Source organism: Perognathus longimembris, chromosome 2 (assembly GCF_023159225.1).
Source record: "Perognathus longimembris pacificus isolate PPM17 chromosome 2, ASM2315922v1, whole genome shotgun sequence".
NCBI lineage: Eukaryota > Metazoa > Chordata > Mammalia > Rodentia > Heteromyidae > Perognathus > Perognathus longimembris.
The window spans coordinates 53,206,469-53,220,771 of record NC_063162.1 but is presented as its reverse complement, the minus strand read 5'-3'; the positions used below and the strand labels follow the sequence as shown (position 1 = coordinate 53,220,771).

Genomic DNA, 14,303 nt, shown 5'->3' with positions numbered 1-14,303 from the left:
CCTTTCCTTTCTTTCTTCTGGTCCTGGGACTTGAACTCTGGGCCTGTCTGCTGTCCCTGAGCTTCTTTTGCTCAAGGCTTGCACTCTACCACTTGAGACACAGCTCCACTTCTGGCCCTTTTTGGTAGCTTACTGGAGAGAAGAGTCTCATGGACTTTCCTGCCTGGGCTGGCTTTGAACCATGATCCTCAGATCTCAGCCTCTTGAGTAGCTAGGATTACAGTCATGACCCACCAGCACCCAGCATGCCTCATCTTTCTAAAAAGGCTGGGAGACCACCCAAGAGCAAAGCCCTATCTCTCTGTCACACTCACTCTCCCCACCAAAATCCATAGCTCACTCCGGCTGCTCTTGGCCACCGACGTTGGAGCCCAGGGGTTGCCCAAGTCCTGTGCTTAGGATTGCTGTGGCCCTTCCTGGGGAAGCTGCCTCTAGGAAAGGGGGCCCGTGGCCATTCTGTGTCAGCCCCACCTTCCCTAAACTCCAGTGTGCCAGGCTGCCTGGAGCCCATGACACCTATAAATAGAGACTGTGTACAGCAGCCTCAGCGGGATGTCTGGTTCCTGTCATGCGGAGGTGGGAGAGGTGGCGCGCTTCTCCACTCCAGAGGAATGGCTGGCCTAGGCCAGGCCAGGCTTCCAAACAGTTGTGTGTGTGTGTGTGTGTGTGTGTGTGTGTGTGTGCATGTGCGTGCAGGAGACCAGGAAAAGGCTGGACCACAAAAATGGAAGCCGTGCTGCAAATCCATGTGCCTCTTCCTTACCAGATGGGGAAACTGAGTCAGCAGTGACTCCACTAGCCAGTGGCATAGCCCCACATTTGACAGGCTGCTTTCTGAGATCCTGTCTTACCTTGCAGTAGCGTGTAAAGGAGTGATGGTAATTAGCCCAGCGCGGGTGGCTCACATCTGTAATCTTAGCTACTCTGGAGGCTGAGGGTGGAGGATCCTGGTCAAAAGCCAGCTCCCCAGCTCAGGCAGACAAACCTGAGAGACTCTTAGGTCCAATTAACCAGAAAAAAAAAAAAGCCCGAAGTGAAGGCATAGCTCAAGTGGTAGAGCACTGGCCTTGAGCAAAAAATCTATCTAAGTGAGGCCCTGAGTTCAAGCCCCAGTACTGTGAGCACACACATGTTCACATATACATGCTCATGCGCACACATCCCCAATGGAAATAATGATAATGGTTATAATAATAGTAATCATTGCTAAGTTCCTAGGGGCCAGGCATGATATACAGTACATTATTGCATGACCTCATTTCAGCCTCCTGGAAACCTTATGGGTAGCCATCACTACTCACAAACAGGGCTACCAAAACCCAGCGGGGCTGACTGGTGTGTCCAACCAAGGACACTAACTACACTTAGGATTTGCACTCAGGCTCCCAGGGTGAGTTGGAACCCCCTGTGCATTTCCATGTGTCAGGGGAGAGGGAGGTAGAAATCACCCAAGGGGGGCAAGCCTTGGCCACCACTGAGTCTCTGTCCTCCACAGGCTCTGGGCAGCAGCGTGTACAAGAGTGCCTCACCCTATGGCTCCCTCAACAACATCGCAGACGGCCTCAGCTCCCTCACAGAACACTTCTCAGACCTGGCCCTCACCTCCGAGGCCCGCAAGCCCAGCAAGCGGCCCCCACCAAACTACTTGTGCCACCTGTGTTTCAACAAAGGCCACTACATCAAGGACTGCCCCCAGGTAAAGCAACCCTGGTGCAGGAAGGGGCTCTGAGCTCCCCGGAGGACCGGGGGCCGGGGGTGGGGGGAAGAGCGCTGCTCTGTGGGTAGCAGGGTGCAGTGGCCTCCCCGGGCCTCTTCTCTTGCTGGCCTTCCATCTCTTCTGTTAGGGACAAGACTGGCTGGTGTAGACAGGACAGAGGAGGCCTCTGCTGCTTGATCAGCAATCTGAGTGGGTGATTCTGGAGCCAAATTGCCCCCCAGTGAGATTTGGGGCGTCCAGATCCCCACCAGTTTCTCTGCAGGCTGAGTCCCCTGGCAATGAGCAGGATGGGGGCCAGCGGCTCCAGAGGCCACATCTGCTCACACTCACCAGGAAGGAATGCGGGCTCTGGGCCAGGAATCCAGATGTGCACCCCCCAGACCCCATCTCTGCTTCCTCAGCCTGTAGCAGATGGGATGAGGGGTCCCAGCACACATTGTGCCCCAGGATTGGTCTGAGCAAAGGCCCAGGGCTATGAGGGGCTGCTTTCTCAGCATGGGGATGCCTTAGGGAGATGGTGGGCTCTTCATGACAATGTGTGACAAAGCGGGATCCTTGATGAAGTGTCTTTGTCTTCCTGGGACTAGAAGGTGGCAGCTGTGTTTTAAAGCACATCAGTTTACATCCATAATTTTGTCCCTGTTATTTTTTTTCTTATATATTTTCCAGGTTTTAAAAATAATGTGGGTAGTGGTTTAATTTTATGTACGTAATAGCGATGGAATCCTGGAGAGTGAAAAATCTATGTCCGTTACCCTCCAGCTGTTAGAAGCTGAGTGTGGCTGGGAGGGAGGGGCTTGGCACAGGAGGATGCCCTCCCACCCCCGAGGTATTTGCCGATCATCAAAGCCCCAGTTTCAAGGATCTCGCCAGGCACAGTCACCTCAGGGGCTCTGAACAGGGACCTGTTAGACATGCCAAGTCCCAGCCTCACCCCAGGCATACATGGGGGTCAGATGTGTGTGACTCCCCACAGCTGGACTTGCATAGTAGGGGTGACCCACTAGTAGTTGTCCTTGATCCTAAACCCCCTGGGTGTCCTATCTCTCCCTCAATAGAGGCCTCTATAAGCAAGAAACTTGTTTTGTTTTTGTTTGGTCATGGGCTGAACTCAGAAACTGGATGCCATCCCTGAGCTTTTGTGTTCAAGGCTAGCTAGCTAGCTCTCTACCACTTTGAGCTACAGCTAGCTCCACTTCCAGTGTTTGTGGTGGTTGATTGGAGCTAAGATTTGGTGGTTGATTGTTGCTAAGACTGATGGACTTGTCTACCTAGCTAGGCTGGCTTTGAGCGGTGATCCTTACATCTCAGCTCCTGGGTAGCTAGGATTACAGGCATGAGCCATCCGCACCCTTTGTGTGTGAGTGTACTGATACCAGGGCTTGAACTCAAGGCTTCACGGTCTTGCATAGCTTTCTTGATCAAGGCTAGCACTCTACTACTTGAGCCATGCCTCCACTTTTGGCTGCTGATTAATTGGAGATAAGAGTCTTATGAACTTTTCCTGCCTGGGCTGGCTTTGAACCTCAGTTCTCAGATTTCAGCCTCCTGAGTAGCTAGGATTACAGGCGTGAGCCACCAGCACTTGGCACAAGCGGCACTTGACACAAGGGGCTCTCAGAAGAGACTAAGTTCTCGTCCCACTCTAGGACTCTCTAGGTAGGATGGAGGCAGTGATGGCTCTGCGTGGTTCTCAAGGATCTGCCCGTGGCTCACCAGCCACACACTCATGGGCACTGTAGTTCATAACTCCCTCATCCTCTCCTTCTTGGCTTGGGAAGTGAGTAGCGTGGAATTAGCCCCAGGGAAGAGAAAGGCCTTATGCAGAATGCATTGCTGTGATTTCAGCACTGCTCACCACCTCCCAGAGTCCACGAGCTGTCATCTGCTTCATTCTGTGAGGTGAAACAGGAGCTTTGAGCAAGGAGGGAACACCACAGGACGGTTGAGTTGGTCAGTAAAGATGCTAGGGAAATGCCAGGACCAAGTTAGAGATTGGTGATTACTACTATTTCTTCTCTTCCTTTTCTTCCTCCTCCTTTTCTCCCTCCTCCACCTCCTCCTCTCTTATGGGTGTTTGGACTCGGAGCCTTATGCTCACTAGGCTGGTACTTTACCACTTGAGCCACATACTTCCAACCATTTTTACTTCAGTTATTTCTTAGATAAGGTCTCATGTTTTGGCCCAGGCCAAGCATGCCTGGACTGAGCTCCTCCATGTAGATGGGATCACAGGCACAGGCCACCATGCCCAGCTTCTTGGTTGAGGTGGAGTCTTGATAACTCTTGGACTAGGCTGGTCGTGAATCATGACTCTTGAGTCACTGGGGTTACAGGCATGAGCCACTACATCCGGCCTGGTTCTTTCATTTATTTTTCTTGACTGTTTTTTTTTTTAAATTAAATTTTATTGACAAGGTGATGTGCAAAGGGGGGATAGTTACATATTCTTGACATTTTTTGAGACAAGGTCTCAATGTGTAGCAAAGAGTAGTTTTGATTCACAATCCACCTACCCCTGCCTCCCGAGTGCTGGGCTTACAGGTGTGTAACTACCATACCAGGCTGGGTTTGTTATTCTTTTATATGGCTTGCTTTTAACTCCAGAGCAGAAGTAGAAGTTGCATCCTCATCTTACTGGATCTCTGAGGGTTTGCAGTGCTGGGATTGGGCAGAATGTGTGTGAGAACTTGGCTTCTCCCTGTGTACCGTCTCCTCGGATCAACCAGCTATACCAATCCCAAGCTGAGACAGCACCCCTAACCCCCCCCCCCCCCCGCCCCGTGGCCTATGTAGCCTGGCTGAGCTCGCCAGCATAGAGCTTTCCAACCCTGCCCCTGCCCCCATCTCAAACCTGAGTCTGTTGGGGATTTCTGAAGACGCAAGGATGCCCTGCCTGCTTCATGGATGGAATGAGGCAAATGGGAGCACAGCATGCAGCAATGTTTGAGAATGCAAGAAAATCATTCAGGGGGAAAGCTGTGATCTTCCTACTCTGCTTCCCAAGCAGCTTGGAGCCCAGGCATATGCTGCCATGCCCAGTCCCATCCTTCCCTTTTTAATGCAAAAGTTTATGCCTTACAAAGTGTGGCTTATACTGCTCTTTTCTCTCTCCTTTGGATCAAAAAGTACCTGGCCAGGTACTGGCTATTTTGGCAGGCTGGAATTTAATTGGATAAGGCCCACCTCTCATCTGACTGGAATCTGAAGGACCAGGGACCCTATGCAAGCCCATGGCTCCTCATCCAGCAGGTGCTCGGCACGCATCTTCCAGACATGATGAAGTGACAAAGCTTTCATAAACCATGGATGGGAACCTGTATTCCAAGTGAAATATTATATAGGAATTCATATATAAAAGTTAGATGCTTTTCTTTTTCAGTAACAGATTGAGGCACTATTTACTCACCATGTAATTTGCCTGTATAAAAATGTGTAATCTAGTTAGGTGCTGGTGGCTCACACTTGTAATCCTAGCTCTGAGGATTACAGTTCAAAGACAGCCCAGACAATATGACTTTTAAAATCCAATTAACAAGCAAAAATTCAGAAGTAGCAGTTTGTATGCCTCAAGTGGTAAAACGTCATCCCTGAGCAGAAAAAGCCAGGCAAGAGTACAAGACCCTGAGATCCAAGTCCTTGTATTGGCACAAAATAAATAAATAAAATGTGTAATGCAGTGATTCTCATTCTATTCAAAGACCTATGCAACCATCACTACAATCAGAGAATATTTTTATAAAGTCAACAAAGACTTCACTGCTTTTTAAGGTACCACCTTCTCATCTTTCATTCCCTCCCTCCCTCCCTTCCCTTCCCTTCCCTCCCCTCTCCCTCCCTCCCTCCCTCCCTCCCTCCCTCTCTGTGTCTCTATCTGTCTGTCTGTCTGTCTGTCTCTCTCTCTCTCCCCCCCCCCCATTTGGTGCTAGTTCTGGGGCTTTGAACTCAAGGCCTGGGCCCTGTCCCTGAGCATTTACGCTCAAGGCCTAGTGCTCTACCACTTGAGCCACAATCCTACTTCCAGCTTTGTTTGTAGTTAATTGGAGATGAGAATTTCACAGACTTTACTACCTGGGCTGGTTTCAAACTGTGATCCTCAGATCTCAGCCTTCTGAATAGTTGGGATCACAGACACAGGCCACTCTGTGACAACTACTTTTGTACTTCCTCATTCCTCTTTGAATAGATTTTTGCCTGCTCTGATCTTATCGTGGAAGTGGAAGTGCCCAATCGGAGGGCTTTTGTGACTGGCTTTAAAAAAAAGTACTGTCATGTTTTCAGTTAATCTGTATCTGTGTCCTCCATAAGAGAGAGTTCTATTTTCTGGAAGAGACTTTGGAGAAGTATCATTAATTCTTCTTTAGATGTTTGGAATAATTCCCCTATGGAGCCATCTGAGCCTAGACTTTGTGTTGTGGGTAGATCTTGGTGACTATTCAGTCTCTCTACTTGTTCTGTGTGCCTTTTTACTCAGGCTAGTGTCTCCCCCCCTCCCCCCCCCCCCCCCGAATCACAGCACCACTTCTAGCTTTATTGGTGATTAATTGGAGATAAGAATCCCAAGGACTTTCTTGTCTGGGCTGTCTTCGAACCGTGATCCTCTGATCTCAGCCTCCTGAGTACCTGGTATTACAGGCATGAGCCACCAGTGTCTGCCATCTAGATGTGTTCTAATGTTGTTTCTTCTTAAATGCTTCTTACTGTAGTTAGGGTATTTCTAGAAATTTGCTTCTTCTGATTTGTTTAATTTAGTGCCATGCAAATGTGTATAATATTCTCTTACAATTCTTTTTATTTCTGTAAGGTCACTAATAAAGTTCCCCTCTTTACAGTTCTTGTAATTTGAGTCTTCTCTCTTTTTCTTGGACAGATGTAGCTAAAGATTTGCCAAGTTTGCTGAACTTTTCAAAGAATCAACTTTTGATTTAGCTGATATTTGTTTTTCTCTTCTATGTTTCATTACTTGCCACTTGAATCTTTTTCTTAAATTGTTGTAAAATACACATCACATAAAATTTACCATCACTGGGATGGGAATGTGGCTTAGTGGTAGAGTGCTTGCCTAGCATGCTCGAAGCCCTAGGTCCAATTCCTCAGTACCACATAAACAAAAAAGTCAGAAGTGGCACTGTGGCTCAAGAGGTAGAGTGCTAGCCTTGAGCAAAAAGAAGCCAGGGACAGTGCTCTGGCCCTGAGTCCAAGCCCCAGGACTGGCAAAAAAAAAAATTACCATTGTAACATTTTTAACTATACAGATCAGTGCCAGGAAATGCCATCCATTCACACAAAACTCTGTGTCTTGTCTGTCTCTGTCTCTGTCTGTCTCTCTGTCTGTCTCTCTCTCTGTTTCTGTCTGTCTGTCTGTCTCTCTCTGTCTCTCTTGCCAATTCTGGGGCTTAAACTCAAGGCCTGGGTTCTGTCCCTTAGCTTTTTCATCCAAGCATGGTGCTCTGTCACTTGATCCACACCTCCACTTCTGGATTTTTGCTGGTTAATAGGAAATAAAGAGTTTCTCAGATTTTTCTACTTGTGTTGACTGTGAACCACAATCCTCAAATCTCAGCCTCCTGAGTAGCTAGGATTATAGATGTAAGCCACTAGCCATACAACTCTTTTTATATGACAAAACTAAACTATGAACTATGAAACAACTTTTCAATCCTTACAACAACCATTCTGCTCTATGTGAATTTGACTTCTCCAGAGACCTCACAAAATATTTTCCTTTTATGACAAGTATCCCTGTCAATGTGCCCAATGTCCTCATGGTTCTTCCATGTGGATCAGCCTGGGTCAGAATGTCCTTTCTTTTCAAGGTTGTATAATATTCCATGGTGTACATACACTATATCACATCCTTCAATGGGAAGGATGGGTTTCTTCCACCTGTGGTGGAATGAAGAGTGATTATAATGAGCGGTGCTCTGAGTAAAAGCTTATAAATATCTTACCAGGTCCTTGTTCTCAACTCCATTCTGGTCTTCCCTCTATGAGCTTGCTTTAGGTTGACTTCCTTCTTACTCTTGTTTCTTTAAAATGGAGAATCAGATGTGTGTGTCTGTGTGTGTCTGTGTATGTGTCTGTCTGTCTGTCTTCCTCTCTTTTCTTTTACTGGGGGGTTGAACCCAGGCACTCTACCACTTGAACCTTTTGTTTTTGTTTGTGTTTGGTTCACTTTTCCTAGACTGACCTCAAACTTGCAATCCTCTCCCGGACTCCCAAGTGACTGGGATTACAGCATGAACCACCATACCCAATCTTGTCTTCCTTTTTTAAATGTAGACATTTATGACCATGGATTTCCCTACAAGCTCATCCCATAAGTTTCAGTACATTGTACCTTTATTTTCATGTATTTTCTTAGGATTCCCTCTTTGACCCACTCATTGGTGATTACAGGAAATGTTATTTAATAGCCGCATACTTGTGAGTTTTCCAAATATCTTTCAGTGATGTCTGACTTTGTTCCATTGTGATCCCAGAGCCTGCTTTGTGTTAGTTCATCCCTCCTCAGCGCACCATGGCTTGCTTCTGCGCTCAGCATGTGGGCCGTGCTGCTGTCTACTTGTGTGCACTTGAGAAGAGCCCCAGTGTGCTGGCCCGCACACTGTGGATGGCTGTGAGAACTGCCCGTTTGTGGGCCAGGCTGCTGGCTCCTGGTGCCTTCTGCACGTCCCCTCTAGCTCTTGTTCCCCACTATGTCAGGGGGAGGATATCAAAGTCACCAACTGCTGCTATTGAATTGCTGTTACTGCCCTTCAATTCTATCCATGTCTGTTCTATGTATTTGGGGGCTCTGTTATTAGGTGCCTCTATGTTTATAATTGTTGTATCTTCCTGACATCCTTTCATCATTATAAAAATATCCCTTTTCACTCTAATAACTTTCTTCATTTAAAGTCTGTTTTGTCTGATAGCAGTATATCCAGCTTTCTAGTGGCTTGTTGTTTATATCCTAGATTGTCCTCATCCTTTGTTTATACCCTAGATTGTCCTCATCCTTTTACTTTTAATATATACATCTATTTGAATCTAGAGTGTGTCACTTAGAGGCAGCTAGGATTTTTTTTTTTTTTTTTGCCACACCTGGGGCTTGGACTCAGGGCCTGAGCATTGTCCCTGGCTTCTTTTTGCTCAAGGCTAGCACTCTGCCACTTGAGCTACAAAGCCACTTCTGGCTTTTTCTATATATGTGGTGCTAAGGAATTGAACCCAGGGCTTCATGTATGCACTCCATCACTAAGCCATATTCCCAGCCCTAGGATTTTGTTTTAATTTAGAAATGTTTGTGCTGGTACTAGGGTTTGTGCTCATGGTTTTGTGTTTCAGCAAGGGCTTTGCCATTTGAGCCATTCTGTCCAGCTTTTTTCTAGTTGCAATGGAGATGGAGTCTCACTGGCTTTGCTGCCTGGGCTGCCCTCCAGCTATTCCTCAAGCCTCTGCCTCCTAAGTGCTTAGGGTTAAAGGCCTGAGCCAGTAAGCCTTAGCTAGATCTTGGTTTTTAGGTTTTAAGGTATTGGGGGGGGGGTGCATGTGCTGGTTGTGGGTCTTGAACTTAGGGCCTGGGTGTGATACCTGAACTTCTTTTGCTGAAGGCTAATGCTTTTCCACTTGAGCCACAGCACCAGTTCTGGCTTTCCCTGATTTATTGGAGATAAAGGTTTATTGGAGATAAACCTGCCTGGGTTGGCTTTGAACTGTGATCCTCAGATCTCAGCCTTCTGAGAAGCTACAGGCGTGAGCTACTGTTGCCCAGGAAGTTTTCTCATTTTAAAATGCTATCTGTATTGGCTGTCATAGACTTTCCTCACACATCCTACCTCCCAGATGAACACAGAGAACAAGCTGCTGCTCAGGTCCAGCCCTGCTCTCTCCAGTTCTGATCAGTAATCCTGTGCTGTTTCTGTCTGTCTGTCCGAACTTCTATATTTATCTTTCTTGGAGACTGCGGCGCTGCCTAGCTGTATTGGTTAAAGTTTTCCATCAGATTTGGGATGTTTTCAAACAACTTTTTTTCTATATTTTATGATTATTTTTCTCCTCTCTTATGAGACAATTTTAAGTACTCTGAGTGTATTTATGTTTAGAATCCTTTATGGTATACTTGGGACTTTATGGTATACTTGGACTTGCCTGGCCAGGTCCCAGTACTACCCAGGAGCCCCAGGAGAAGCAGCAGGAGGAGGCAGCCCAGGCTTTTAGTGGTGATAGCCTCACTGGTGACACAAGAGATAGACAGGCTTGGCAGCCTGCAAACCCACCCTCTTCAAACTGCACAATGGGAAAGAGAGCCATGCATGGGCGGCTTATACCTACAATCCTAGCAATTCAGGAGGCTGAGATCCAGAGGATCACAGTTCAAAGCCAGGCCAGGTAGAAAAGTCCACAGGACTCCATCTCCAATTAGCAAAAAAAAGCTGGACTAGAAGCATGGCTCAAGTGGTAGCCTGCCAGTCAAACAAGTAAGCCAAGTGAGAGAGTGAGGCACCAGGTTCAACCCCTGGTACTGGCAAAAATAAAAAGAAGTAAAGAAGAGAAGGGAGGGAGGGAGAGAGGGAGGAAAAAAGGAGAGAAGGAAGGAAGGAAGGAGGGAAGGAGGAAGAAAGGAAGGAAGGAACGAGTGAGGGAGGAGAAGGGAAGAAGGGAGAGGGGGAGGGAGGAAAGAAGGAAGGATGGAAGGAAGAAAGGGAAGAGAAAAGCTACAGGTGTCCATTACCCCACTTACCAGACCACTGGGGTCTCCCTGTGTCTCTAGGGCATCCTCAAGGGCCATTGGGGAAGAATGGAGTCCCCAAAGGCCAAGGTAGAAGGTGATGGAGACAGTTCTGAGCATTGCTGAAGGGTGAGGCAGGGCCAGGCCTGGGCCATCTCCGGCTGAGGGCAGCACCGGCCCCAGAGGGCTTGGGAGCCAGGAATCTCCTTCGCCTAGTGGTCGTGAGGCCCTGGGTCCCACAGTGTGCCAGCCATGCAGACACATGCTACAGGGCAGGGCACTGCTGACAGCCTGCGGTGCACAGCTCACACGGAGCTGAGCTCCTCCATGCAGTGGCTTGCTTAGTCCTCTGGCCAGCGCTCCTGAGCAGGCAGATGCGGCTGTGACCTGTGGTTGCTGTTTTATAAAATGGAAGCCCAGGGAAGTTCAGTGACTTGCCATGGTCACAGAGCCGGTGGATCGCAAAGCTGAGATTAAAACTTGGGTTCTGCAGAATTCAGGCTTATCAAATCACACCTACCAGCTTCATTTACATTTAGATCTTCATCTCTATCATAGTCCCTAAAAACAAGGTGTTTTTTAAAAATGAGATGTTGGAGGCCAGGCATGGCAGCCCACACGCCTGTAATCTCTGAGACTTGGCAGGTAGAGAGCAGGAGGGTTACAGTTCCAGGCTTTCCCAGGCACCAGATAGTGAGACTCCATTTCAACCAAGAAGCTGGGTGTGGTGGCTCACACTAGCAATCCCAGGCACATGGGAGGTATAGGCAGGAGGATTGCATTCTGAGGCCGGTCGTGGGTAGAAAAGCATGACCCTATCTGAAAAAGAAGTAAAGCCCAGAGGGCTAGAGAATGGGTCAATAGTAGAGGGTCTGATTAACAAGCACAAGGCCCTAAGTTCAAACCTCAACACCACCAGAAAGAGAAAAGAGAGAGAAGAGAGGGGGAGAAAGGCAAGGGGAGGGGAGGCGAGGAGAAAAGAAGGGAGGGGAGGGGAGGGGAGGCAAGGAAGAGGAAGGGAAGGGAGGAGAAGGGAGGGATACAGGAGGAGAGGGGAGAAAGGAAAGGGAAGGGAAGAGAAGGGAAGGGAGGAGAAGGGAGGGATACAGGAGGAGAGGGAAGAAAGGAAAGGGAAGGGAAGAGAAGGGCGGGGAGGGTAGGAAAGGAAAGGAAAGAGAAGAGAGGGAAAGGAAGGGAAAAGAAGGGGGGAAGGGAAGGAAAGAGAAGGGGAGGGGAGAGAGGAAGAGGGAAGGAGAGGGAAGGAAGGAAAGGGAAGGGAAGGAGGGAGAGGAGGGAGGGGAGGGAGGGGAGGGAAGAGAAAAGGAAAGGAAAGGAAAGAGAAGGGAGGGTAAGGAAGGGAAAGAAGGGACGGACGTCTGTACAGATGCCACACTTGCCCTAGTCTCACTGAGATGGTATGTCCTGTCATTCCACCATGGATCCAATTGTAGATAGACTGGGGCAGCACTGTTCTGGGAGGCCAGGGCTGCCGCCATGCATTCCTGGAGACCTCGGAGAGGAGGAGGCTGGCCCCGGGGTGGAGATGGCTCCCAGGCGCAGTCTCAGGTGTGCAGTCTGCTTGCTCGGAGCCCTGGGCGGGGCTGGCACACCTGGAGAAGCAGGTGGCATGGGCCGGCACTCGGGGCCGAACACAGAGGGCAGGCAGAAGCCACACCAGAGGCCAGGGCAGGGCAGGCTCGGATTTGCATGCTGGAGGCCTGGCCGTGGCAGGCAGCCTGAGGGCATGGGCAGAGATGACAGGAGCAGATGGGGCAGCAGGAGCTGAGGGTAGAGGTGAGGCATGGAGACTACACTCCAGCAGAGCTGAGACGGTGTCCTGGCTGAGCCATCAGACAGTAAGTGAGAACCAAGAAGAAATGAGGAAATGTGAGTCTGGGCGGGGCTATGGAGGCACCTTGACAGACAGATGCCAGTGGGCCACTTCTCCAGATGCAGCAGACCCACTGCCCAGGGCCTGAGACCCTCTTAGATGTCTGCGGAAGCATTTCCGTTTACATTTATTTTAAAACCGGAAGAGGAAGTAAATATAATATTAATTTGAAAGTATGAATCCAGCCTGGATACTTACCTTTATACAAATGCAGTTACAAAAAGTAATTTAAAATAATTTCCTCCTCCTCCTCCTCTTCCTCCTCCTCCTCCCCCTCCTCCTCCTCCTCCCCCTCCCCCTCCCCCTCCCCCTCCCCCTCCCCCTCCCCCTCCTCCTCGTGTGCTGATATTCGGTCTTAAACTCAAAGTCTCCCCCTCTCATTTGGCTTCTTTGCTCAAGGTTGGTGCACTTCTGCTTGAACTACAACTCTATTTCAGCTTTTTGTTGGTTAATTGGAGATAAGAATCCCTTGGATTTGTCTGTTTGGGCTGAGTTTCGAACCTCAAGCCTCAGATCTCAGCCTCCTGAGCATCTAGGATTATAGGTGTGAGCCTCCAGTGCCCAGATTAAATCATCTCTATGGAAGAAGGCCCATGCAGGCAAATAGACATAGCAACACGAAAGTCCAAGCAGCTCTGAACAGGACCTGGGGCTGATTTCAGTCGCATGGCACAGCCAGCCTCGCAGGTGGCCAGGAGCACGTCCCATGCCACCAGCAGTTACCTGGGTGCTAGTGAGTGGGTGTCTTTTTGAGGTCCAAGGAAAGAGCTTCAAATGTATAAACTCGAAACCAGGGTTTAAGTCCCAGCTCTGCATATTGCTGTGCTGTGCAACCTTGAGCAAATTGCTGAATAACTCTGACCACCTTCCATCACCTGCCATTTGGGGTTGTGATAAACACAGCACCTTTGTAGAGGTGGAGAACAGAGTGGGGGTGAGAGAGCAGGGCCCTGGATGGGTCCAGGCTCCTTCTCTGAAGCCCCCCCCCACCTTTCCCAGCCACGCCCAGCCTGGCAGCCCACCCTGGCCTTCAGCATTCTCCAAGCTGTGCTTGGGGAGGAGCAGCTCCTCTTCTGGGGGAGGTTTGAGAGATGCCGTCACCTGTGCCACTGTGCCCACGTCTGGCACGGCCCTGCGAGAGGCCTGGGCGCTCAGGGGAGTGCCTTGCCTGAGTCAGCTCGGACTGCTAATGCGAGGCAGATGTGAGGCCGCACGATTGCCCTGGCCCGCCTCTCTGCAGCTCGGGTTTCTTGGAGATTGCAAAAGAAAAGGAAAGCGAGGAGCCGAGAACAGCTGAAACCTTAGAGGTGGGGTCCCACTGGCGCAGGGGCTGGAGATGAGGGGAAAGGGGGCTCCTGGGGCCCGGCTTCCTGCCCCCACCCTATCGCTGCTGCCCTTGGACCTAGTCCTGCACCCCTTCCAGGCAGGAGCAGGCTGGTTCCTGTGGGGTTGGGGCACCTAAGGGCACCAGGCAAGGCTGACAAGCCGGGGTCTTCCCTGACAGCAGGTCTGGAGTCCCTGGGGGCCAGGGGGAAAAGCCAGAAAGGGGACAGCCAAGACGGACTGGGGATATGTAGGGGTCCTCCTGCAGAACCAGGATGTGAAGCTGCTCAGCCTCAGAGCTCTGGAAAGGTTCCCGACCTCTGACTGGTTTGAACCGGCTGTGGTCTAGACAAGGTTTAAGTGTGCCTGCCTCCCCCACACGTCTGTGTGTTGGAAGTTTGCCCCCCCCCCCCCCCCCGGTTTGGTGCTATGAGAGGCAGTGGACCTTTAAGAGGCGAGGCCTAGCAGGAGGGGGTTAGGTCATTGAGTGCTGCCCTGGGAGGGGGTTTAGGTAGTTCTCTTGGGACCCTGGTTAGTTCAGGTAGTGAAAGAGATGTTACAAAAGAGGAAGCCTTGAACTAGGGGTGCGGCTCAAGTGGTTGAGCACTTGCCTAGCAATGGCAAGGCCTGGTATTCAGTCCTCAGTGTGACTAAGGAAA

The 14,303-nt window shown here is 49.7% G+C and overlaps 1 protein-coding gene across 2 annotated transcripts in view; it reads left to right on the top strand.

Moving 5' to 3' along the window:
- Zcchc24 (zinc finger CCHC-type containing 24) overlaps window positions 1–14,303 on the top strand; it is a 54,091-nt gene that overhangs the window by 11,851 nt on the left and 27,937 nt on the right. For both annotated transcript variants that reach the window (XM_048339149.1, XM_048339147.1), the window contains exon 2: window positions 1,496–1,696. In XM_048339149.1, the coding sequence (XP_048195106.1) occupies window positions 1,496–1,696 (201 nt within the window). The remainder of the gene's footprint in view (window positions 1–1,495; window positions 1,697–14,303) is intronic.